The 23823-nt window shown below is 36.4% G+C and overlaps 1 protein-coding gene across 1 annotated transcript in view; it reads left to right on the top strand.

Moving 5' to 3' along the window:
* Positions 1–23823, top strand: part of PHEX (phosphate regulating endopeptidase homolog X-linked) — a 263978-nt gene that overhangs the window by 166144 nt on the left and 74011 nt on the right. The window contains exon 13 of the mRNA XM_027868359.1: positions 9752–9829. Coding sequence (XP_027724160.1) covers positions 9752–9829 — 78 coding nt within the window. The remainder of the gene's footprint in view (positions 1–9751; positions 9830–23823) is intronic.

Below are 23823 nucleotides of genomic sequence, written 5' to 3'. Positions count from 1 at the left end.
CACACACACACACACACACACACACACACACACACACACACACACACTAATGCCACAGAGAGAAGAACACCAATGAAAGTCTATTAATCAGATTTTGTCTCATACATAAATGAATTGAGTGCTTTCTGAGCTACTTCTAATTCCATTTTGGGAAGACTACACTTGAGGCCAATGTATGTGTTGGTGAAAAGGATACTGATGGCCTAGTACAGTAAGAAGATGATAATATTCTTATCCTCAGGAAGGATAAAAATATTGTTTTACAAGTTAAGCATAACGGATCTTGCAGTCCTACTTCCAATTTCTATGTTTATTCTAAAGAAAAAATGTACTTGTTTCTATGAGTAATTGTAGCTAGCAGTGCTAATTATTGCTTCTGATCAGGTGAATGACAGCAGTAGAACACAACGGTACAGTGCCTTAAAGTCCTTCTTATGGCTCTGGGTACAATTCTCACTGGCTACTCAGGGAAACTGTCAACAACCCTAGAATTGCTATAGCCATGTTATGGCTATATGTTATGTGGTGGCTGTTGTTTCAGAAGAAAGAATGGAAAACTTGCATTTACAGTATAGATATATTCTATTCTGCTTCCCATTTTCCTAGAATCCAGTATGCATGGATGAGAAATAGATATGTGTTAGTCATTTCCAGTAAAGAATGAAAGGTTTTACCTCCCTCTCAGATTTTTGCAGAAGTGGGAGTCCATGGGTGTAGAAAGAACATTGCCTATAATGTCAAATCTTTTTGAAATATTGATTAGTTTTGCTGATTTTTTAATCTTATTCCTTCTTTTCCTTCTTTTCAAATTATTTCTCATAAGGAATAGCTGTCAGAGGGATACAGAGGAAAATCTAAGTGATGGAAAATAAATTATATCAATAAAATAAAATAAAAAAAAGAATGGTCTTAAAATAGCACATGATATTTTTTCTGTGGCTTTCTAAGGACCCTTGAGTCATAATCAGCAGGGTCTCTGCAGCAAGCCACATTTCCACATATGAAAAAAAAAAACATTGACGTCAGTACTGCTTGTCTGCCCATAGTGATAAGACACATTTATGACAATACTATTCCCATTGCCCTCCTCAACTCACTCCCCATCCCCAGGATGCCCCTTTTTGTAAGGCAGGCAGAAAATAAATCTGTGGGATTAAATTAAGTTTTTCAAAGATTCCTAATAAATCACTGCCATTCTTCTTACCCAGAAACTAAAATCTGATTTGTTAGATAATGATGTTACTGTTGTGTGGGATCTTGATAGTCCCAAAGGATATTAATACTGTGAAGGTTTGCATTAGTTCTCTAGCTAATTATTAGAAACACCATTAGCTGGGCTTAGGGTGATAGATATTGAGCATAGTACTTAAAATCTCCAATCATTTGGTTGCCATTCCTTTTCCTTCAGAACCTCTTGCTGACATAGTTCTACTAGTGTTTACTGATGTTTATTTCTTAGTACAGAACAGAACTCATCAGTGAAAACTCCATGTTGGAAAGGCTAAGCTATTGTGTGCTTATACCTGGAAGTTGCCCTGCAAATTGTTTCTAAAAGGGCAATCATTCATCAGCTGTTGTATTTTGTTTCACGGGTTGGTTAAATTAAAAAAAATTGTTAAGAGGCTCGATTATGTCAAAGCAACACTAAGGTTGTTTAATTAAGTGATTAAAGTGATCAAATTAAAATATATGCAAGACTTTGGAGATTTACCTGCCTCATTTAAATAGCCAAGTCAATGAGAATTAAAACAAATGAGTTTTCCTGTTTGCTTTCTTGAGACTGCCTAATAGTAGATGACTTTGAAAAATCTGAAGTAATGCCTTTAAGTTAACCAGTCTTTCAAAGAGTTCAGTCATCTGTGTAAAAACAATATGCCATTGGGTTTCATGCTTCAGAATAGTTAAGATGCTTTTTTTTCCTTCCCTTCAGCATGTTAAAAAAAATAAAGTGCCTTATAGAAAATTCTGGAAAAAGGAACAATTGGAGAGTTTTACTCATGTCATATTCTCTATTTCAGTTTTCACTTATTGGTCTCTTATTAGGGATCTTGGCATAAAAAGTCTATTTTTGTTGCTACCAAGTTCATCTGTTCTTACTTATTCCTTAACCTAGGCAGGCTTTCAGGTTAGTGTAGTAGAAAGATTGCTGGATCTGGGTTCAAATCCTGACTGTTACTGTAATGGTAAGGGTATTGGTGTTTGGCTCAGTGACTTAAGAAACATGTCACCTTTTTATGATATCATTATGTCAATTTCCTCATTTGTAAAATGTTGATGATAATACTTTCATTACCTACCTCATCGTGTCTTGGGAAGGGGCAAATGAAATAATGTATGAAAAATGCTTTGTAGATCTTAAATTTTTTTGTAGATGTCTGCCAATACTATTATTATTAACAAATTAAACAAATAACTATAGGCTTCTATTCCTGATCTGGGCCTGGAAATGACCTCATTGATTGGCTAGAATGACCAATGCCTGTGAACTAGGGTAAATCCAAACCAAGTGGGTTGTTCAGCAGCCGTAATCAGTCTACTGGGTATCAGTAGAACACACCTACAAGACCAGGCCTCCTATCCTAAAATCTCAAAATTAGCCCACAGATTCATAGTGTCCTAGAATGTCCGAGTTAGAAGAGACTTTATTTTTTATTTATTTATTTATTTATTATTTTTTGGCTAGGCAATGGGGTTAAGTGACTTGCCCAGGGTCACATAGCCAGTAAGTGTCAAGTGTGTAAGTCCGGATTTGAGCTCAGGTCCTCCTCAGGGCCGGTGCTCTATCCCCTGCGCCACCTAGCTGCCCCTGGAAGAGACTTTAGAAGTTATGTGGTCTGACCTCCTTGTTTTATAGAAAGGTAAACGGAGGTCCGTGGCACAGTGGATAGTGCTGGGCCTGGAGTCAGGAAGACTCATCTTCCTGAGTTAAAATATGGCCTCAGACACTTAGTAGCTGTGTGACCCTGGACAAGTCACTTAACCCTGTTTGCTTCAGTTTCCTCATTTTTAAAATGAGCTGGAGAAGCAAATAGCAAACCACTCTAATATTTTTGCCAAGAAAACCCCAAATGGAGTCATGAAGAGTCAGACATGACTTAAAAGAGACTGAACAACAACAAAGAGATCCAGAGAGGGAAAGTAACCTTTTCAAGGTCATATAACTAGTTAAGTGGCAGAATTATGACATGAATCCAGACAAACATTCTGAATCCAAAACCAGGTGCTCTTTCCACTCAGACCAGTGAGAGCTCATCATAACACAGAATGTCTTCATCAGTTGACATGTATTTATTTTTCTGATAACAATTCTTCCACGTGACTTTCTTGGGGTCCCTCCACTTTTACATTCCTAGATAGCACTTGCTTGTTATCTCTCCTTTTTCTGCACATCACCCTTCCATTAGCTCTAGACAGCAGTAAGGTGTAGCTTGATTGCTGGCAGACTAGTTGCATCTTAGGATCCTGTTAAAGATCCTGGGATACAGCTACTTTTTTTTTTTTTTGGCTAGGCAATGGGATTAAGTGACTTGCCTGGGGTAACACAGCTAGTAAAGTGTTATGTGTCTGAGGCTGGATTTGAATTCAGGTTCACCTGATTCCAGAGTAGGTGCTCTATCCTGATGCTGCTACTTTCTTAGACATCTTGTGACTAAGGGATGGAAATTTATTCAGTAGTTAATAAGAAATTTAAGGCTTTAATCCATATCATGAACAAACTATGAAATCTCATTCCTACTAGATGTATGTTATATACTCATTTTTGTGTAACCTGAGCTTTTGGCCATGAACATTTCTAACACGGAGCCACCTGAAGTGAGTACAGAAACCTGAAGAAATGAAGAGTTAAAGAAACTTTTGAGGACAAAGAGAGTGAAACTCTTCTCTCTCTTGCTCTTGCCAACTCTGCTCCTTCCCTCACAAAGGTGAGAGGTTTCATCTCCACCAGTGTGGAGAGTGCCAGGACAGCTTTCTGTTTTTCTACCCTTGGCAGTATGGAATTATCCTCCCTTCCTCATTTCCTTCTCCTTCCTCTCTCTCCCCTTCCTTTCCTTTCTTTCTCTCATTCCTTTTCTCTCTCCTTTCCTCCCTCCTTTCTCTCATTCCCTCTTTCCCTCTCTTCCTCCCTTCTCCTTATACCCTCTCTACCATTAAACTGTTCATATATAAATGAGACATTGTCCTACATCTTCGACAACGTGATTTTAGTATTTATATTTATGACACAATTCTTTTTCTGTCCAAAAACTGCTCAAATTCCACCTGAAAATTTTCTTTATACACATATTTTAGCAGTTTTTATAAAATCAGAAATATTTTTCCTAAGCCTCTCACAGAAACAAAATAGTCTTCTATGACAAGAGCAATATCTTGCATCCTTTATCAGGTGATTTAAATCTTTCTTTACACAAAAATACTGTTTCTGCCCCTTTCAGGACCAAATGACAGTAACTTACATATCTAGATATTTGCTTTCAGAGAGATTGCATTTTAGGTTTGTGACCTCTACAGGATGTTCCAAAAGCTTCAATGCAGTTTAAACTGTAGCTAAAATTGCACTGAGACTTTTGGAGCATTGTATATTTTGGGGAGGTGATCTGTATTTGTACCATATGATATGAATGTGATGAGAATCAAACAGATCAAAGGGTCTTATGTTTTCTAATGTAAGTAAAGTTCTACATACAGGTAAAATATTAGAATTGTTATAACAATTTTATATTATATTATAATTTATTTCTATCAATATTAATTGAAGTTATTAATATTATAATAATTTTGGAGAGAAATTATATAGCACTTTCAATTACCCCCTCTTTGACATGTTCTTTTTAAAAAATTCATGTTTTATTTGGTCATCCTATATAACTATGACTTTTAGAAAATGACCATATTCAAAGAATTAAAATTATAGATGACACAAAGGTTAATGGAAAGATGCCTGGTGGGTTGAAAGTAAGTTGTGCCCTTACAAGTAAGAAGTGCCATAAAAAGGTTATTTAAAATCTAGTAAAAGAGTTAAGGTACTCATGTAGCTAGAGCAAGGACATTTAAACCGCCTGCCGACTGCACTATTTTTCTCCATTTAGATCTGGTATTATACAGGGGTTCTTTGGGTATATATTGAGAGCTGGAAGGGGAAATAAGAAATCATCTATTGCATTTTACAGATGAGGAAACTGGGTTACGGAGTGACTTGCCTATGGTCTCATAGCTGGTAATTGACATATATGAGATATGAGCCTGAGTCACCTGAGTTCAAATACATTGCTCTTTCCACTGTCCCATTTCCTATTTCAAGAGTTTAATGATTTCATCAGTTCTAGTGTTCCCAAAGAGCAGCTAGGTGGCACAGCGATTAAGCCACTGGCCCTGGAATCAGGAGGACATGAGTTCAAATCTTACTGACACACTTATTAAATGTGTGACTCTGGACAAGAAACTTAATCCTGTTTGCCTCAGTTTCTTTATCTGTAAAATGAGCTGGAGAAAGAAATGGCAAACTACTTCAAGTATCTTTGCCAAGAAAGTCTCAAGTGGGGTTGCAAAGAGTCAGACACAACTAATTGACTAAGCAACAATAATAAGTGTTCCTTCAAAGAATACAGACAACATCTATGCTTTAGTAGGTCATTTTATTACTTGCTTTGACCAAAAATTTTTACCACCTAGTGGTTGACTATTTCATGATGTACCTTCTCTGCGCTCAGTGAGTCTGATACAAGCCACTAGACAAGTTGTTTCCCTCTCTGAGCCTTAGTTTCCTTATCAATTAAAATTAGGGGTTTGTATTAAATTGTTTCTAAAGTCCTTTCTAACTGTCACATTCCACAGGTCTATGGGCCTGTGGGTTAGTGTAGTATCTGCTGAAAGTAGCATGGTTTCAATATTATCTCCTCCTTTACCTCTGTCTCACATGAAGAAGTGGCCCTTCTTGCCAAGGTAAATCCCTCTACACGCTCAATCCCACTTCATCCCATCTTCTCCAGCAGATTGCCCCTTTTGTCATCCCAACTCTCAATAATTTTCAGTCTCTCCCTGTTTACTGGCTTCTCCTGTATTGCCCATAAATATCCATGTCTTCCCCATCCTCAAAAAGCCCTCACTTGATCTTTCCATTCCTGCTACCTTTAGTTTTATATTTCTCCTCCCTTTCATGACTGAACTTGAGAAGGCTGGTGAAAGGTGTCTCTATTTTCCTTTTTCTCAATCTCTTCTAAATTCTCTGCAGCTTGGCTTCGTGATCATATCATTCAACTGAAATAGCTCTTTCCAAAGTTGCCAGTGATATCTTAATTGTCAAATCGAATGGTCTTTTCTCAATCCTCATCCTTCTTGACCTCTCTGTGGCCTCTGTAGCCTTTGACACTGTCTCAGTACACTTCTTGGTCTCTTCCTCACATTCTGACCACGCCTTCTCAGTCTCCTTTGCTGGATGCTCATTCACATCAAGCCTGTTAAGTCTGTGCTCCCTAGAGCTCTCTTCCTTTTTTCTCCCCCATCCTGTTTTGCTTGGTGATCTCATTAGCTCCCATAGATTCAGTTACTTATGCAGATGATTTTCAGACCTATTTGTCCAATCCTATCCTCTCTCCTGACTTCCAATCTCATTTCTCCAACTCCCTATTGTGTATCTCAAACTGGATATCCCGTAGATATCTTAATCTCAATCTCATCTTTCTCCCCTAAGTTCTCTCTTCTTCCTAAGTTTCCTGTTATTATCAAGGGTGCCATCATCCTCCTGGTCCGTTGGGCTTATAAACTAGGCGTCATTGTCAGTTCCTCAGTCCTTCTTACCCACTGTATCCAATCTGTTGCCAAGGTCTACCTTTGAAATGTCTCATCTATGTCCCCTTCTGCTGGCTGAAACTGTGACTACGCTGCTGTTGGCCCTCATCCTTCAAATCTTAGCAAAAATCCTACTACCTGCAAGAAGACTTTCCTACTCCTGCTTAATTTATAGTCTTCTTTCTAATTTACTTGCATTTTTTGTACATAGTCATTTGCATGTTGTCTTCTCCATTTTTTGAGTACCACAGAACCCAGTTAGAACACAAGATGCTATTATGCAGACTCATATATAACATGGATCCAATTCTGTGCTCAAAATACTACAGCAATTGCTAGGAACATCTTGACATAAGAGCCTTCAGTCTTATTTTCCATAATGCCTGTACATAGTAGGTGCTTAATAAATACGTATTGAATGGTGCAGTGGAAGAATATTGGGTTTGGAATCAGAAGACCTGGGTTCAAAGTGTCAGATCAGCACTGCCACTTCTTATTTGTGTTTTATTGGGTAAATCACTTTATCTCACCAGGTCTCAGTTTCCTCATCTATCAGTCATGGAAGACTATAGTTATTATTGTTGTTAAATATGATGATAATAATAATAGTTGACATATGTAGAGGATTTTAGGATTTATTTTTGTAAATTTATATTTTTTTAAATTTTCTTTGGGACCCACAGATTTTACAAGAGGCTAAAGAAACCTATTAGTCTATCAGGCAGATCTTTTGCAAAGGATTTATATAGTCAGAAATGGGCAAGAATCACACAGGATAAAAAAGCTAGGAAAAAATAAACAAATAAAACCCTTGTAACAAATATTCATAGTTAAGTAAAATAAACTTTCATGTTTGGTTAAGTCTGAAAATGCATCCCTCATTCTTCGCTCTGAGTCATCCCTTCTCTCCTAGGAGTTTGGTGGTGTGCTTCATCATTAGTCCTCTAGAATCACGGTTGGCCATTGCATTGATCAGAATTGTTAAGTCTTTGGAAGTTGTTTGTCTTTAAAATGTTGTTATTAAAGAAATTGTTCTTGTGTCATGCTCATTTCACCTTGCATCAACTCATCCACATCTTCCCAAGTTTCTCTGAAACCATCCCGTTCATCATTTATTATAACTCAATAATATTCTATTACTTTCACATACCATACTTTCTTTAGATATACCCTAATTGATGGGTACCACCTTATTCTCCAGTTCTTCACCATGATGAAAAGAACTGCTATAAACATTTCTGTACATATGGATCTTTTTTTGTTTCTTTTATCTCTTTAGGAACTAATAGTTTCATTGTGTACCTATATATGTTTATAGGAAATGCCTAAGAGCATATGACTTTTTCATGGGTACCTACAAATGTGAATTGGGCTTGGAACCTAAGCACCTTCACTGACTGTGGATGATCCATTGAATGTGGTGAATAAAGTTGTGTCAAATCATGAAGAATTCAAGTTATTACTCATTTCTGGGATGATGGGTGGGGTGAGGAAAGACTTAATGTTTATGGCCAAGGAAAAATGATATGAATTCTTTTGATAAATTTCTTATTTCCTTATATGCCATAGCAATACAGAAAGGGATCAGTGATTTACAAGTATTGTGCAGAACGTGACATAGTCTTTGCAACTTGAAATAGGGCAGAGTACTTAGAGTAGATCTCCCAGAGAGGGGGATGAAAATTCACCATTATAATTCATCAGCATGCTCCAAAAGAATCATGCTCTTCAGGAATTTTTTATTTATGTCTCATCTTTTATTTTAACTCTTGGACTTTTATCAAATGCTGTTGTTTTGCAGGTTGGTGCTAGGGAAAAGCTACAAACCCAATAAAAATATAATGGTAAATTCTCAGTATAGTGGAGCCTCCTGCAAAAGGAGGAAGTTGGAAGAGATTTCTTCTGAGATCTCTTCCAGGGCTAAATCTTAGCAACCAATGTTGGAAAATAAGACTGAAGGCTCTTATGTCAAGATGTTCCTAGAGATTGCTGCAGTATTTTGAGGACAGAATTTGATCCATGTTATATCTGAGTCTGTGTAATAGCAACTTGTGTTCTAACTGGGTTCCGTGGTACTCAAAAAATCTTGTTACGTTTGAGTTTTAAATCTCCTTGTCTTATTATTTCCTGCTGCCATTTGGTATTTGTATTATATGTGGCAACAATGGGTCAATCGCTTTTTTAGTCTTTAGGAATTAAGGATAAATGATGTCACCATAGAAGGTGACCAAAGGTTACTGATTCTGTGTTACATTTTCATTGGAGCAAAAACTGATACCCACCAATAACCACAAGGGGGCAGATTTCCTAGTATCTTAATTCCTTCTATGTTGACCTTGATATGAATTGGTAGAATAAAGGGTTTCAGTGATGCTATTATTTAAAATAGATGCTATTTAATATTTCATTTTGTAAATAAGACGAGATTTAAATGGGCCACCTTGTTTATGCAATATATTCATGACATTTTAAAAGATTTCATTTTGGATCTCATGGGATCTCAGATGAGCCCCTTCTTTCTGAGCCTTGGTTGCCTCATCTGTGAAATGATGGAATTGGGCTTGAGGACCCTAATGTCCCTTTCAACTCTAATGTCCTGTGAGTCTATATTTCAGTGTGTTTTAGAGTTTTTCCAGTCTGAATAAGGTTTTGGCGGGCTTGTGAGAATCTCATAATTTTCATTGAGTTCTGTGGAAACTCACAAACTTAAAGACCATATTGTCAAGTTTTAATAAGTACATACTATATGTGCCAAAGTCTAGTGTTTATTACATATTCATCAGTGCTGGAAAATGTTGATATTATTTTCTGCCTCTGAATATAAAGAGGCTATTCCTATATAAGGAATTATAAAATTCCTTAAAATTTTTGGATGAAAGTTACACTTTTGAGTACACTATAGTTCTTATTACAGGTGATTTAAATGATCAAATTCTGAATTTCTTTTTCTCTCTCCTTTTTCAAGGCAAGAGCTGTTCTGGCAAAAGTTGGCTACCCCAAGTTTGTAATGAATGATACTTATGTTAATGAAGACCTCAAAGCAGTAAGTGTTAAATTTGCTGTATTTTTTCCTGGCAAGTTTTACTGGCTTTGTTTCTTTCAACTAATCCAAGTCCAAGCAATTAAGTGTGGTTGTGCCAGAAAGCGCTGACATTTGATTCATTATTTGGCTTGACAGAAGATGGAATTTGCCAGACAAACTTAGATCAACCTTAAAATCAAGGAAGTGTTAATATGAAGGCAGAGCTAAGTGAGTACCATGGAGCACAATTGGCATGTTTCCACTTAATTTAATCATTAAAAAATTAAACATGTCCAATATTTCATAAAAAATAGATCCTGTCTAATTTAGCCACATCATCAAATGGACTTTTTAAACAATCTTTTTCTTATTTGTGTCATTATATTGAATTAATAGTGATTAATCTGTCCACAGAGAGGGAATATCATTAAACTTTATGTGTGTTTTGGCAATTTAAGTGCACATATGTCTCAAAAATTCAGTGGCATTGACATTGTATATCTATAGTACATTATTCAGGGCTGATGGAAGAAAAGACATCACTCTTTTTTACTGTATTTTTTGGGGGAATTTGTGCCTGTCAGTAAGATAATCTTCTATTAATAAACTTATCATAGCCACTGTCATCGCCTATTTTATATGTAAATTTCTACAGCTTTATAAAAATTGTGATCTTACCAGTCGCTTGATTTTTTTTTTTTACTAAAAACAATCCCCCTAAACCCTTAGGAATTATTTAAAAATAATAAAAGATCCATTTGAAATAACTGTGATTTTTGAGGTAAAGTTTGCATTTTTTACTTCCTGTGAGATGGTGGTATTCTTCATCTCCTAGGTTGAAAATCTTAGCTTTTTTAAAACCAAAAGGGTCAGAAATTCTCCAGGAATCTTTGGAGGATCATGGGATGATGGATGTAAAGTTGAAAGTCAACTTTGAGATCACATTCAACTCCCTCATCTCAAAGATGAGGAAATTGAGGGCCAGTGAGATTAATTAATTTTCCCAAGGACACATAAATAGTAAATGACAAAACTAGGATTCAAACCCAGTGCCTCTAATTAAAATCCAGGATCCTTTTCATTGCACCACAAGATGTCAGACACAAAGGATTTATCGTATGTAATTAAGAACGTTCTTTCTGTGCTCCCAGATGGGCAATACAAAGTGTCTCTCTGATTGCCTTGGATGACAGTAAAATAGACTTCCCAAATCCCTAACCTTGGATTTCTTTAAGAAATGCCTTTGTGAAAGAGTAAATATAACTGAGCCCCCTTATACCATGGCTCACTAGTGCACATTGATTTGGATATGCTGCAGGTCAGATCATTTCACCTGAAACACCAGTACATATTGGAAAAGATGAAAATAATGCAGCTAGCCCATCAGGTGGGTATTAGTCCTGTTCTCCAGCATGGGGTTCAACTCAATCCAACAAACATTTATTCAGTGCTTGCTATGTGACAGGCACTATATAATAGTCTGGATGGTAGTGGAAGCATTCCACTCCCCTGTACTTGGGGGCAGGGGGTGGGAAGAGTATGATTGATAGTGACATACATCACAAACTCATGGCTACTTTTGAAAACTTTAGTGGTCCACATCATAACATCATAGATTTGGAGCTGGAAAGGACCTCACAAGTCATCTAGTGCAGTATTCTCATTTTGCTGATCAGGAAACTGAAGCACAGAGAGGTTCTATTACTCCACTGAGGTCAAGTAGGAGGTAAAATTAGGATTTGAATCTAGGAGGCCTTGAGCTCCAAATCCAGAACCAATTCAACTGTACTACATTGTTTCTTTTCTTCTCTTAGCTGATCCAAGAAGAAAAGCTTAATATTAAGCGAGAAAAAAAATAGCACATCCTTGCTGTGTGAATTGGAATAAAAAAACATGGTTTAGTTTAATTTTTTTCCTAAGAAATGTATCAGATTGAGGCAGCTAGGTAGCATAGCGGCTAGAGCACTGGCCCTGGAGTCAGGAGGACCTGTTCTGAGTTCAAACCCAGCCTCAGACACTTACTACCTGTGTGGCCTTGGGCAAGTCACTTAACCCCGATTGCCTCCAGGAAAAAAAATAAAGAAATGTTTCTCATCAATGTATATGGTACATATCTGTCTTATGGGCAAGTAAGTCATTTGAAATGCCCATATATTTTCCTTTGTCTTTTGAAGAACTAAAGTGCTTATGTTGCTCATAAGCATTTTAATCAAAGGTTTAAAAATAAAAAATACTAAACCAAAATTAGGAAAAGGCAGAATGATGGAATAGATAAAGAGCCAACTTTCAAACTAAAAATACCTAAGTCCAGGTCCTGATTCTGATACATATTAGCTGTGTGACCCTGGGCAAGTCATTTATCTTTTCAGTGAGCTAGGCTAGTGGGTCTCAAACATTTTGGTCTCAGAATCCCTTTATACTCATAAATTATTGAGGACCCTCCTCAAAGAACTTTATTTATGTAGGTTATATCTATTAGAAATGAATATCAGAATGTGAAAGCATCTTTAGTTTTGACCTCATGTAACCAATGAAAGGGTGTTGGGCATCCCCAGTGGTCCCTGGACCATATTTTGAGAACTGATGCTCTTAGCAACTCTGTAATACTATATTCTGTATAGAAGGTGCTGACCTGCATTGATAGGAGTTTCTTTATCTGGGAGTTCCCTACATAGAAGAACTCAGAGGTGTGCTCTCCATCCCTAAGATTTCAAAAGGCTTCAGTGGGTGTTTTGGAAATAAGCAATCCCTTCCCCTTTTTCCCTTCTTATAGCATTAACATTTTCAGAATTATTTCTGAGCATGACTTAAAATGAATTAATTTGAAATTGAGAGATACTCTAATAGCAATGCTTTATTTCTTTTGTTATACTCACTGTCTGTTTTTTTTCAAAGAACATTTAAAGTCCTTTATATCTCTTAGTGAGACTGACTGCATTTCCTTTCACTGATTATGTCCTTGTCACCTCTGAGGGCAATAGCTTTATTTTTCCATTTAATCTTTGGCATTTGGCTGTTGGCATCTGGGTTGGAATTTCCAAGAAGGGAAGCTCCTAGTTACACTGAATTTTGCAATGTCGACAGCTGTTGCCTAGGAAATGGGCTGAGCTTACAATTAGCTTCACAAAGGTCACTCAGTTGAAAAGTTGAGATGAAATTGATTGAAAGTCATTACCAACTTGGCCTGGATTTTTCAATGGCAGCTGAATGATGGAAACTCCTTGAATCGATTATACTTTGTAGTGCTTAAACAACAATTTGTTGCAGATTATTGGTGGTTTCAAAGTGTTCCTCTGGTAAGTATATAACAAAGCTCTGGAAAAAATACCTTGAAGATGACATGTCTCAAGGAACTAAAACTTTCCTATAGTTTCTATATTTTATGGTTATTCATTCAAATGTAGGATTTACAATAACTGTAGTGAGATGGGTCATCTCTTATGAACAATAGAATAAACCCCCACATTAGATTAAGGAAAATATAAGAAGATTGAGATAAAATACAAAGTTCATTATTAATCACCTCCCCCATCCTCACATCCAATCTGTTACCAAGTCCTATTGATTTTCCCTTTTGTGATGTCTCTCACATATGCTCATTTCTCTCCTCTGACATTGCTACCACTCTGGCAGTTCTTCACCTGTCATGCTTGGACTATTGAAATAGTCTGATGATTTGTCACCCCTACTCTTCAAGTATCTCTCCACTCCAGTCCATCCTCTACTCACTTGTCAGATTAATTTTCCTAAAGGGCAGGTCTGACCAGGTCACCCCTTCTCTCCCCCAAACATTCAATAATAATTCAATAGCTTTTCCCAGTTGGCAGACTCTGTCAGATGAGGTATTAGTTGAGGTATGATGAGGTATTAGAGTTAAAGACTTTCATGGAGGGAAATAACCTCTAATGTTAAATATACGAGGGCAAGGAAAAGCTATTTTTTGTAGTCACAATAGCATCCCCCTACCACAGTGATTTGGATATCCACTTGGTAGTGTCAGCTTTATCCAGAAAAGGAGGACCTTTCATAGAAATCATTGTGTTTTGAACTACAAAAGATTAAATCTGGAGCCAATCGATCAAGATGGAGAACTGGACATTTTTTCTGATCCCCTTACCATCTCTAAAACAGAAATTGTGTATCAAAGATAAAGCAACTTCATCTTTCTCCATGATATAGGACACTCAGAATCCAAAAGAAATTTTAAAAAAAGACCCAAATTAAAACAAACAAAAAGAAATCCATGAATTAATGCTATGAGCTCACTCAGCACCCCTCTTCCACCTCCTATGTGGCCAGCAACAAGTCTACACTAATTTATCCAAAGATCTAACATGTGGGCCTGCAGAAAACTGACCCCCAAATCCTGGTGCCCCCTCCCTCTCTCTCTGTTGCTAGGGAGATCCTGGCTCCAGTTTGCAGAAGTTTGTTCAAGTTGTGAGAGACAGGTAGGGCCAATGTTCTGGCAGTGCTCCATTTGAAGTTTGGTGGGGTCATGTAGCCAGTGGCCCATCAGGCAGTGGTATGTTCTGCAAAAGATTTCTGCAGGGGATGTAGGAACAGAAAAGAAGTGGCAGAATACATGTCTGAAATAGAGCTTAACATCACACCATATCCCCATGTGTCCTTCTTGGAGCCTAAACTACAGAAATCAACCCTGTAGCATCATTATGGCAGTTCTCTAAACTGCTGGTGCTGGGCTAGAAAACTGAGGAACAGAGGGAGTGAGACAAGGCCCCCATAAAAAGTCACTCTGTATGTGTGTGTGTGTGTGTGTGTGTGTGTGTGTGTGAAGGAAAGAGCTCAGTATTCAGCAGGACCAGTTTGGGAAAGGGTCACCCTGCTCCCCACCCTGAATTTCTTGGGGCAGAGAACTAGCTTAGTGATCTAGGACTTGACCAATATGAGAGGAAGTAGAGATGCTTTGAGATTAAGCCCTCAAGGAAACCATTATCAGAGGGAAGGGAATCAGAAAGTCAGTAATAGGAGAAAATGAGGGAGGAAAAAACCTGATCTCAGGAAGAAGAAAACTCTAAGTCCTTGAACATAAGTGGACAAATCAACAAGGAAAATATTAACATCAGAGGGAAATATGTCCTCCAGATCTAGTAAATGAGTTCAGGCATCTATGAATAAATACTGCAACACAAACGAAAGTGATACAACACTTGAAGAGATAGATGACCCGGTGGAATTTGAAAAGAATTTGAGAAGAATGTGGAACCACAACACGCTGTTTCTGAGTGGTCTAAAAGAAAAATGAGAATTATGAGAGCAGAATTTATGGCCTGCACAGCAATAATAATGTGTTGAATAGGAAAAAAAATGGAATCTTAAATCACAAGTCTCACTAAAGAAACAAAAGAGAGAACAATAGAGTGGAAATATAGATACACAAAAGTGAAAAACCATCTAGGAGAAGCAAAAGACAATATTAAAAAGAAACATACTATCTAAGCAAAACATATTGATTTCAAAGACAGGATCTTCAGAGACAACATAAGGATCATGTGTCATCCAGAAGAACACAACAGGACAAAAAAAAAACCTTAACACCATAATGCAGGGAATAATAGAAGAGAATTGCCTAGAATTTCTGAACATAGAAAATGAAATAATACCAATTGAAAGAATTCATGAATTGACTTAAAAAGAAAAAAAAAGACTCACAAACTCCAAGACACATAGTTGTTAAATTTAATAATTAATTTCAGAAACAACAAGTTCTGCAAGCAAATAGGAGAAAGATCTATAAATACAGAAGAAAGGAAATTCAAACAACTCAGGACTATTCTGAACCCACCAGAAAAAGTGTAGGAGGTAATTGAATCATGTGTTCCAAAGAGCAATGGAGATCAGGATGCAGCCCAGAATGCTATCCTAAAAAGATGGATATTCAATAATAAAGAAGCATTTGAAACATTCTTAGAAAGAAAATTAAATCTGAAAAGATTATTTACTTTTTGAATATTCCAAACAACAGAAATGCCAGAGAGGTGAACGAATGTAGTAACAGCAGCAGATAGACAGCAGAGAGACCAGTAGGAAGCATCTTTTTAAATGTTCACAAAGGAAAAAAGGTGAAGACAGATGTCAGGTGGAAGTAACAATGAAGAGGTAGACAGGGGGCATTATGGACAGAATCTGGTGATACTCTGCGTACTGGTGTACCATTTTTTTTGGTGGGACTACATTACAAAATAGCAGGGTAAGTGAAAGATAAGGGAGGGGAGGAAGGGATAGAGGGGAGTTTATGATGCGTGAAATCAAGGGCTATCAATGAGGGGAAGGAGACTCTATAATATAAGGAAGAGAAAACCTACAGGGGAACGGATGAGGAGTAGGGAACAGGGTAAAGAAAGTAGGGGTGGGATGTGAGAGACCTTGCTTTGGTATTGGGAGGAAGTTCTACTGAAGGATGCTCCTATAAGTGAAGAGAGATATTCTGTGAATGTAGACATTGTGCTAGGTATGGTCAGGAGTGTTTGGTGCTTGAAAAGATCACTTGTCTTATCTTGGGAGTGGGGGGAGTTTGCACTCTTAGGGTCAATTGGCACATGGGAGAGTGGGAGGGCATGGACCCTGAGTGGAGATTTTGAGGTAAATGGAGAAAAGAAAGTAACTAGTGGTAAGGTATAGATCAGTAGTGAGCAGCGTGATCAGAAAAGTGGTGGTAGTAGGGTCCTACCATGGAGCAATATCTTTTTTGTCTCTTGCACAAATTGGCTTTGTTCTGGGAGTGAGTCACAATGGAAAAAAGAAATCCATGGGACAAGTTCTACAAGGCAGTGGCAGAGACTGCCTAGAAAGGAGAGACTAGAATGTATACCTTGAACTCTTTAATTGCTTGAAGAATAGAGAGAATAGGTAATTATAATTGAACTAGAGAATGAGAATCTAAGGAAGACGGAAGAGGATGGATAATGAAGAGAGTGAAGGAAACTCTCTTTGGGAAGGGGCAAGAAAAATGAAATTTTAAAAATGAATGAACAGGACTAGTTGAAGAGGATAAGAAGAAAAATAAATCTACTCGACTGGGAGGGAAAAAAACGGAGAAGAATTAGATAACAAGATAAAAGCAGGAAAATAAAAGCAACTAATAAGTAAAATCCCAAAGGCAAAGGGGTAACTAATGGGAGGAGGGGATCAAGAGTAAGACCCTCTTAAAAAAGAATAAACTAAAGTAACTAAAAATATTGTATTGTTTACAGGAGAAGAGGGAAAAACCATAACTTGAAAAAACCCCAATATTAGAGACAAATGGAAGAAAATATAGACATAACACTCATAATTTTAAATGTAAACTGACTAAATAATTCAATAAAACAAAAAAGAGTGGCAGTTTGGATAAGAAAACAAAACCGTGCAATCTGTTGCTTGTAAGAAACACATTAAAAAAAAGACATACACAAAATAAAACTGAAGGAATGAAAAAAAAATACTATGTATCAAGTGAATCCAAAAAAGGAGGAGTTGTGATCATGCTATTTGAAAAATTGAAAAAAAAATTAAATAAAAGGGATAAACAAAGAAACTACATTATGGTGGAAGGAACCATAAACAAGAAGCCAATATCAGTAATGAACTTAAATGCTCCAAATATCTTAGTATCCAAATTCATTCATCCAAATCCAAAACATTAACTAAGCTACAAAAAGATGTAGACAGTAACATAAAAGCAAAAAGAGATTTCAATATCCTTTTCTCAGTTTTGGATAAGTTTAACAGGAAGATAAACAAAAGGGAAAACATGAAACAGAACAAACTACTAAAGAAACTAGAGTTTAAGTACTTATGTCATCTTTTCAATGGGTTGGCAAAGAATATACATATTTCTCAGCATCTTAAAAATTGAGAGCCAACAAATAAACCAACCCAAAATAAGCACAAAAGAGGATATATTAAAAATTAGAGGGGAATAAATTAGAAACAAAAACCCTAAAGAAATGATAAATAAAACTAAAATCTGATTCTTTGAAAAGACTAATAAAGTTGATAATCTTTAACTAATGTGATTAAAAAGAAGAGAGCAAAAAATCAAATCAATAAATCAAGTAAATGAGCAGTGAAATCACAACAAAACTAGAAGAAATAAAAACATAATAGAACATATTATGCACAGTTATAGGCTAGCAAAACTGAGAATGCAAAATAAATAGAGGGATATTTTCAAAAATATAAAATGCCCAAGCTATTGGAAGATCAAAAAGAGATCTTAAGTAACCCAATCTCAGAAAATGAAACAAACCTACCTTTAAGGGAAATAATAATAAGGATAAAAATAGATAAAATTTATGTGGTACTTAACTGTGTACCAGCGACCGTGCTAAGCAGTTTACAATTTTTATCTCATTTGATTTTCACAACAGCCCTGTGAAGTAGATTTTATCATCCCCACTTTGAAATGAGAAAACTGAAGCAAACAGAGGTTAAGTGACTTGCCCAGGGTTACATAGCTAGTAAGTGTCTAAAGTAGGATTTGAATTCGTTCTCTTGATTCCACGCCCTGTTCTCTATCCACTGTGTCACCTAGCTGCATATTATGAAAAAGAATGTACTTTTACAGATTTTGATGGACCTGAACGTATATGTGTCTATATAGCAAGAAATGCCCACTATACCATCTAGCTGACCAATAAAATACTTCCACAACCACCACCACCAACTCCTGGTCCTGACAGATTTACTGGAGAATACTATAAAACCTTTAAAGAACAAGTAGAACCAATACTTCACAAGTGATTATCAAAAACTGAGAAAGAAAGCATAAAGATAGGTGAAGAGGAGACATTCAATTTGAGATGTCTGAAAAGCAGTTGGAGATACAAGATTGGAGGTCAGCAGAGAGATTGGGACTAGACAGGTAGATCTGAGAATCATCAGCATAATGATGGTAATTAAATCCATGGGAGCTGATAAAATCACCAAGAGAAGTACTATAGAGGGAGAAGAGAAGAGGATCCTGGAGCATTGGAGGATACAATAGTTAAATGATCAAATGATATGAACAAACATCAAAAGAAGAATTGCAAAATATTCTCAAGCACATGAAAGAATGAGAATGCTAAAAATCGCTATTAATAGGAGAAATGCCGGTCAAAACAATCCTGAGGTTTTATTTCACACCCTGAAAATTGGTAAAGATGATAAAAAATGACAATCCATTATTGTAAGGTTGTGGAAAGATAAGCACACCAATACAATTTGGTGGAGTTGTGAAATGGTACAACCATTTTGGAAAGCAATTTAGAATTATGTAAGTAAAGTGACTGAGATGTCCATAGACCTTTGAATCAGACTTCATTACTGAGCTTGTGCCCCAAGGAAGCTACTGATAGGGCACCAAATTACTTATAGCAGCACTTTTTGTGATAGCAGCAAATTGGAAACAAAGTAGATTCTCATCAATTGGAGAATGGCTAATCAAATTATGGTACATAAATGTAAAAGAATATTACTGTGTTGTAAAAAATGACATGTGATGAACACAGAGAATCGTGGAGAGATGTATGAAGCAGTGAAGAGCCAAGAAAACAATATATACAATAACTTCTACAATGTAAATAGAAAGATCAATCACACATCATCAAATCAAATGTGAATGTACCAAAATTGTAAAGATCAAACAGTACTTGAAGAAATATAAGACAACATCCCTAATACACTCCTTTGTGAAGATTTATAGGTATTATACATTACACATGTTTTTGGACCATTTCAATATATCAATCAGTTATGCTGATTTTCTTTCCTCTTTTAAAAATGCTATTTGTTATATGGGATGGCCCTCTGGGATAGTGGAGGAAGGATACTGGGGATAAATTTGATGATGTAAGAAATAGAAGCCAATAAAAACTTATTTAAAAAAAAAGAACACTCTGAGGATAGGATTATTTTAATGAAGAATAATATGTATTTGTACATCAGCTTCTGTCATGTAAATAGAAAATGAACATTTATCCTAAATGTAAATATCCCAAATAATCAGATTTCTCCCCTTTGAATTCTGATTTATTTGTATTTTTTTAAATTTGTGAATGAAAAGAAAGTAAGTTGGTTGATTCTAATAAACTTCTTTGAGATGTGTCATGGTAGCGATTCAGCCAACTGATGTTCAAAATGAGAGTGTTATGTTGCTTCTTGATCCAGAAGTACCTTCTGAATCATCAAAGGAAAATCAAAGTGTATTTAGTAAAATTTTAAGCATTTTTATTATCAAAATTCTTTATTGCATATTCATTCTTTGAAAATCTTGAATCAAGATGTCATCACTTAAAAGGTATAGCAAACTGACACCCCATCAACTATGTGAGTTAGGTATAAAGGGAGAAATATGGCCACTGGCATATTATTTTGACCTGAGTCTTTCAGCAAAACTTAGAATTTTTTTAAATTTGGTAATTGGTCAAATTAAACAAAATTATATGTTTGTATTTCAGGATTCCAACAGATTCCTATAATTTATGGGAAAAAGTTTTTTTTTTTAAAAATTTGATCAGCAGAAAAGCAGCCCATATTTGACAGTTATAGGGATGGAGCACTTTAGATATATGAGGATCAAGAACAAGTCAAGATTTAGTAACCATTCTTTCTAGGTTCTAAGTATATTGAATGGATATTGAATTAATGATGTCTGACCTTTGAATCCTAATGGTTTTTCTTTCTTTGGTGGTAACATGTATATAAAGTATCTTAAGATATTTAACTTTTTAATCTCTATACTGATGCAATAACTTCTTTACAGATATCAGGCAATTTAACTCAGCTTACCAAATGTGACCAATATGTTCTAGATTCTTTTACTAAGACCTGGGCTATTGAGATGAAATAAGATGACTTCTTCCCTTTATGACCTTATATTTTAATATTCTAATAATAGAAGGTATGATATGTCCAGAAATAACTAATAAAAAGCAGCAGGTGAGGGAAAGCTAAGTAGTGCAGTGGATAGAGCTTTGGCCTTGGAGTCAGGAGGACCTGAGTTCAAATCCGGCCTCAGACACTTGCCACTTACTAGCTGTGTGACCCTGAGCAAGTTACTTAACCCCAGTTGCCTAAGCAAAAAAAAAAAAAAAAAAAAAAGAAAGAAAAAAGAAAAAGCAGTAGATGATAAGTGCAATGGGGGAAGAACAAATTATTTTCTATGTGTCAGGAATTATGATAATTACTTTATACTTTACAAATATTATCTCTTTTGCCCTTCACAACCACCCCATGATTTAGGTGATATTATTATCTCCATTTTACAGTTGAGGAAACTGAGGCAAACAAAGGTTAAGTGACTCGTCCAAAGTTGCATAGTTTAGTAAGTGTCTGAGACTGGATTTGAACACAGGTCTTCCTGACTCCAGGCCCACTATGTCATGTAGTTTCCTCTCTTTGGAGACATCCAAAGTGCTAAGACAATTTGAGGAGCGGCACTTTGTGCCATCATTCATATTTCTTTGCCTCAGTTTTTATCCTTCCAACCTGAGAGGATTGCTAGGATAAATAATAAATAAAATGTTTGTAAAACACTTTGTCATTCTCTAGCGCTTTTGAGGATTTTTTGAAAACAGAGATAATGATGTGCTTTCCTAAAATATTTGCACATTTGTAACTCCTCCTAATTACAGCCCAGGCAGGGGCTCCTGGTTTGGGCAAGAAACCAACTGTCTAATATAATTTGTACTATTTAACATTTTTAAAGTGAATTACCTTCTGGCGAATTGTCATCAGGAGAGTTAATGAAATATTACCAAAGTCTATTACAAGCAGGAAATAATCAGATGCCTTATGCCATTGATTCTTTTGCTTTTTAATCTTTAAGTTTACTATATGTTGACTTGATATATGCATAGAACCAGGGAATGAACAAGGCATGAACACAGCTACCATTGCTGATTTCTGCTGCCCAAATGTGAGTCAGAACTTGAGAGCTTTGGGGCTAATGAGGCTCTTGGCCACTTTTGGTGCCTCAATATGGAAGGACACTTTGAGGATTGATGAAGCTTTTATTTGTTATGAAGTCACCAACTGGTAACTGAGAAGATCAGATAACTTGATGGGCTTTTAAAAATGGAATAATTCTTTCATTTCCTTCTCTTTCTTTGAGCCTCCAGACAGCATCATGTAGTCCTGGGACTTCCCATGAGGGTTGGGAAGAAGGTTAGCTCATCCTGCTTCTCACTCTGGCTAATATGAGGCCATGAATTCATGACAGCTAAAGCCCATGTTCTGCCTAAGTGAGCCCGATCCTGGGTTTTAGGCTGTTTTGTTTGTTCTTTCCTGCTCTCAGGTGAAAAAGTAATGATCCTGAGATGGATGTAGCTAGGCTTGGCTGCTACCTTGTGAGTTTGACATATTCAGTGATTTTGGGTCCTTTGATTGATGCCGACTGGCAACAAGGGGTAGAGTCCCTGAAAATTATGCCATTTCTCTTGGAGAACATGGCCAATGATAGGAGGGTGAACCCATTTCTTATCTGGGAGCCAGATTCATCCTCTTGCCAGTGGTCATCTTCTCTAGGAGGGCTGGAGTAGTTGACCAAAACTTGACCTTAGCTTGACCAGAGCACGTAGGACCACTTAAGCTAACCTCTTGAACTCAACACAGCCATCTTAAAATCAATAAAGGAATGGCTTTCTTATTCACAAAATCACAGATCTTTAGATCTGAGTCACTAGAAGCAGCTAGGGGATTCATCAAGCCCCAGTTACCCAAGGAATGAGTCACACATGGTTAACAAGAATCAGGAATGGAAGCTCTGAGAATATTTTGTTCACATCATTCCTCCTAGCCCACATATATGTAGGTATGCATATATCTGTCTGTCTATCTATCTATCTATCTATCTATCTATCTATCTATCTATCTATCTATCTATCTCTCTATCTATCTATCTAACTACTAATCATCTATCTATCTATCTAGATAACTCACAAGGTAACCACCAAGCCTGAAATTCTTCCATCTCAGGATCATTCCTCTTTCACCTAAAATCAGGAAGAAACAAATACAAAATAATCAGCCCAAAAACCCAGGATCAGGCTCATTTAGGCAGGGCATAGGCTTTAGTTGTCATATGTTCATAGCCTCATGTTGTCCAAGGTGAGAAATAGGGTGAACTGCTCTTCCTCCTAACCTTTATGGGAAGTCTTAAGGCTCCTTGATGCTATCTGGAGGCTCAAAGAAAGAGAAGGCAAAGGAGGGAGTAATTTCCTTTTAAGATAGATTTGCTTTTATATAGATAGATAGATAAATAGATAGGCAGACATTTAGGTAGATAGTCAACACATTCACATAACATTGCTTGCAGTCGAAAATTTTTAAAGTTTTAGAAATTTTTATTCCTTTTTACCTTTTGTTTATAACTTAATATTTCAGATAGTTTTTGTCCACTTACTAGTTATGAGATCTTGTGCAAGTCTTCTTCCTTTCATGTACTATTACTATTCCTGGAACTTGCCCTATTCTTTTCTGTTTCTATGTTTATGATTATAATATCTCCCACGGGTGGTGTCATCTTTTCTTTTAACCCACCCAACCCTTCCTGCACCTTGCCTGCACTGCATGCCATACCCTACCCTCATGCTGAAATACTATACAACTTTCAAGACACAGCTCTAATGACCCTTCCTCCATGAATATTTTCCCCATCCCCACAGCTTCAAACTTGTTTTAAAAGTCACTTATGGCTTTTATACTTCTCCTAGGAACTTCTATTCTGTTATTACAGTGTCATCTCTACTAGTAGGCTATGAACTTGGGAACAATTAGTAATAGAATTGTACTCACACTTCCCTATGCCTATACTACCCTTTGTCCATCTCTATTCCTGCCAAATCTTGTTGCATATATATCATGTTTATTTTTGTTATAATTATTTATTATTTATTAGGCTGAATCTTTGAACCTTTTCCCAGGTCTAATATAGTGAGTATTCTCAACACTGTAGATATTAGATAAAAATTTGTTGAATTGAATTCTGGAATGTTAGAGTCAAAGGAACCTCAGATAAAATTTGAATGTTTTTT

Source organism: Vombatus ursinus, unplaced genomic scaffold (assembly GCF_900497805.2).
Source record: "Vombatus ursinus unplaced genomic scaffold, bare-nosed wombat genome assembly UNPS02001419.1, whole genome shotgun sequence".
Taxonomy (NCBI): domain Eukaryota; kingdom Metazoa; phylum Chordata; class Mammalia; order Diprotodontia; family Vombatidae; genus Vombatus; species Vombatus ursinus.
This window is presented reverse-complemented; position numbering and strand designations above follow the sequence as displayed.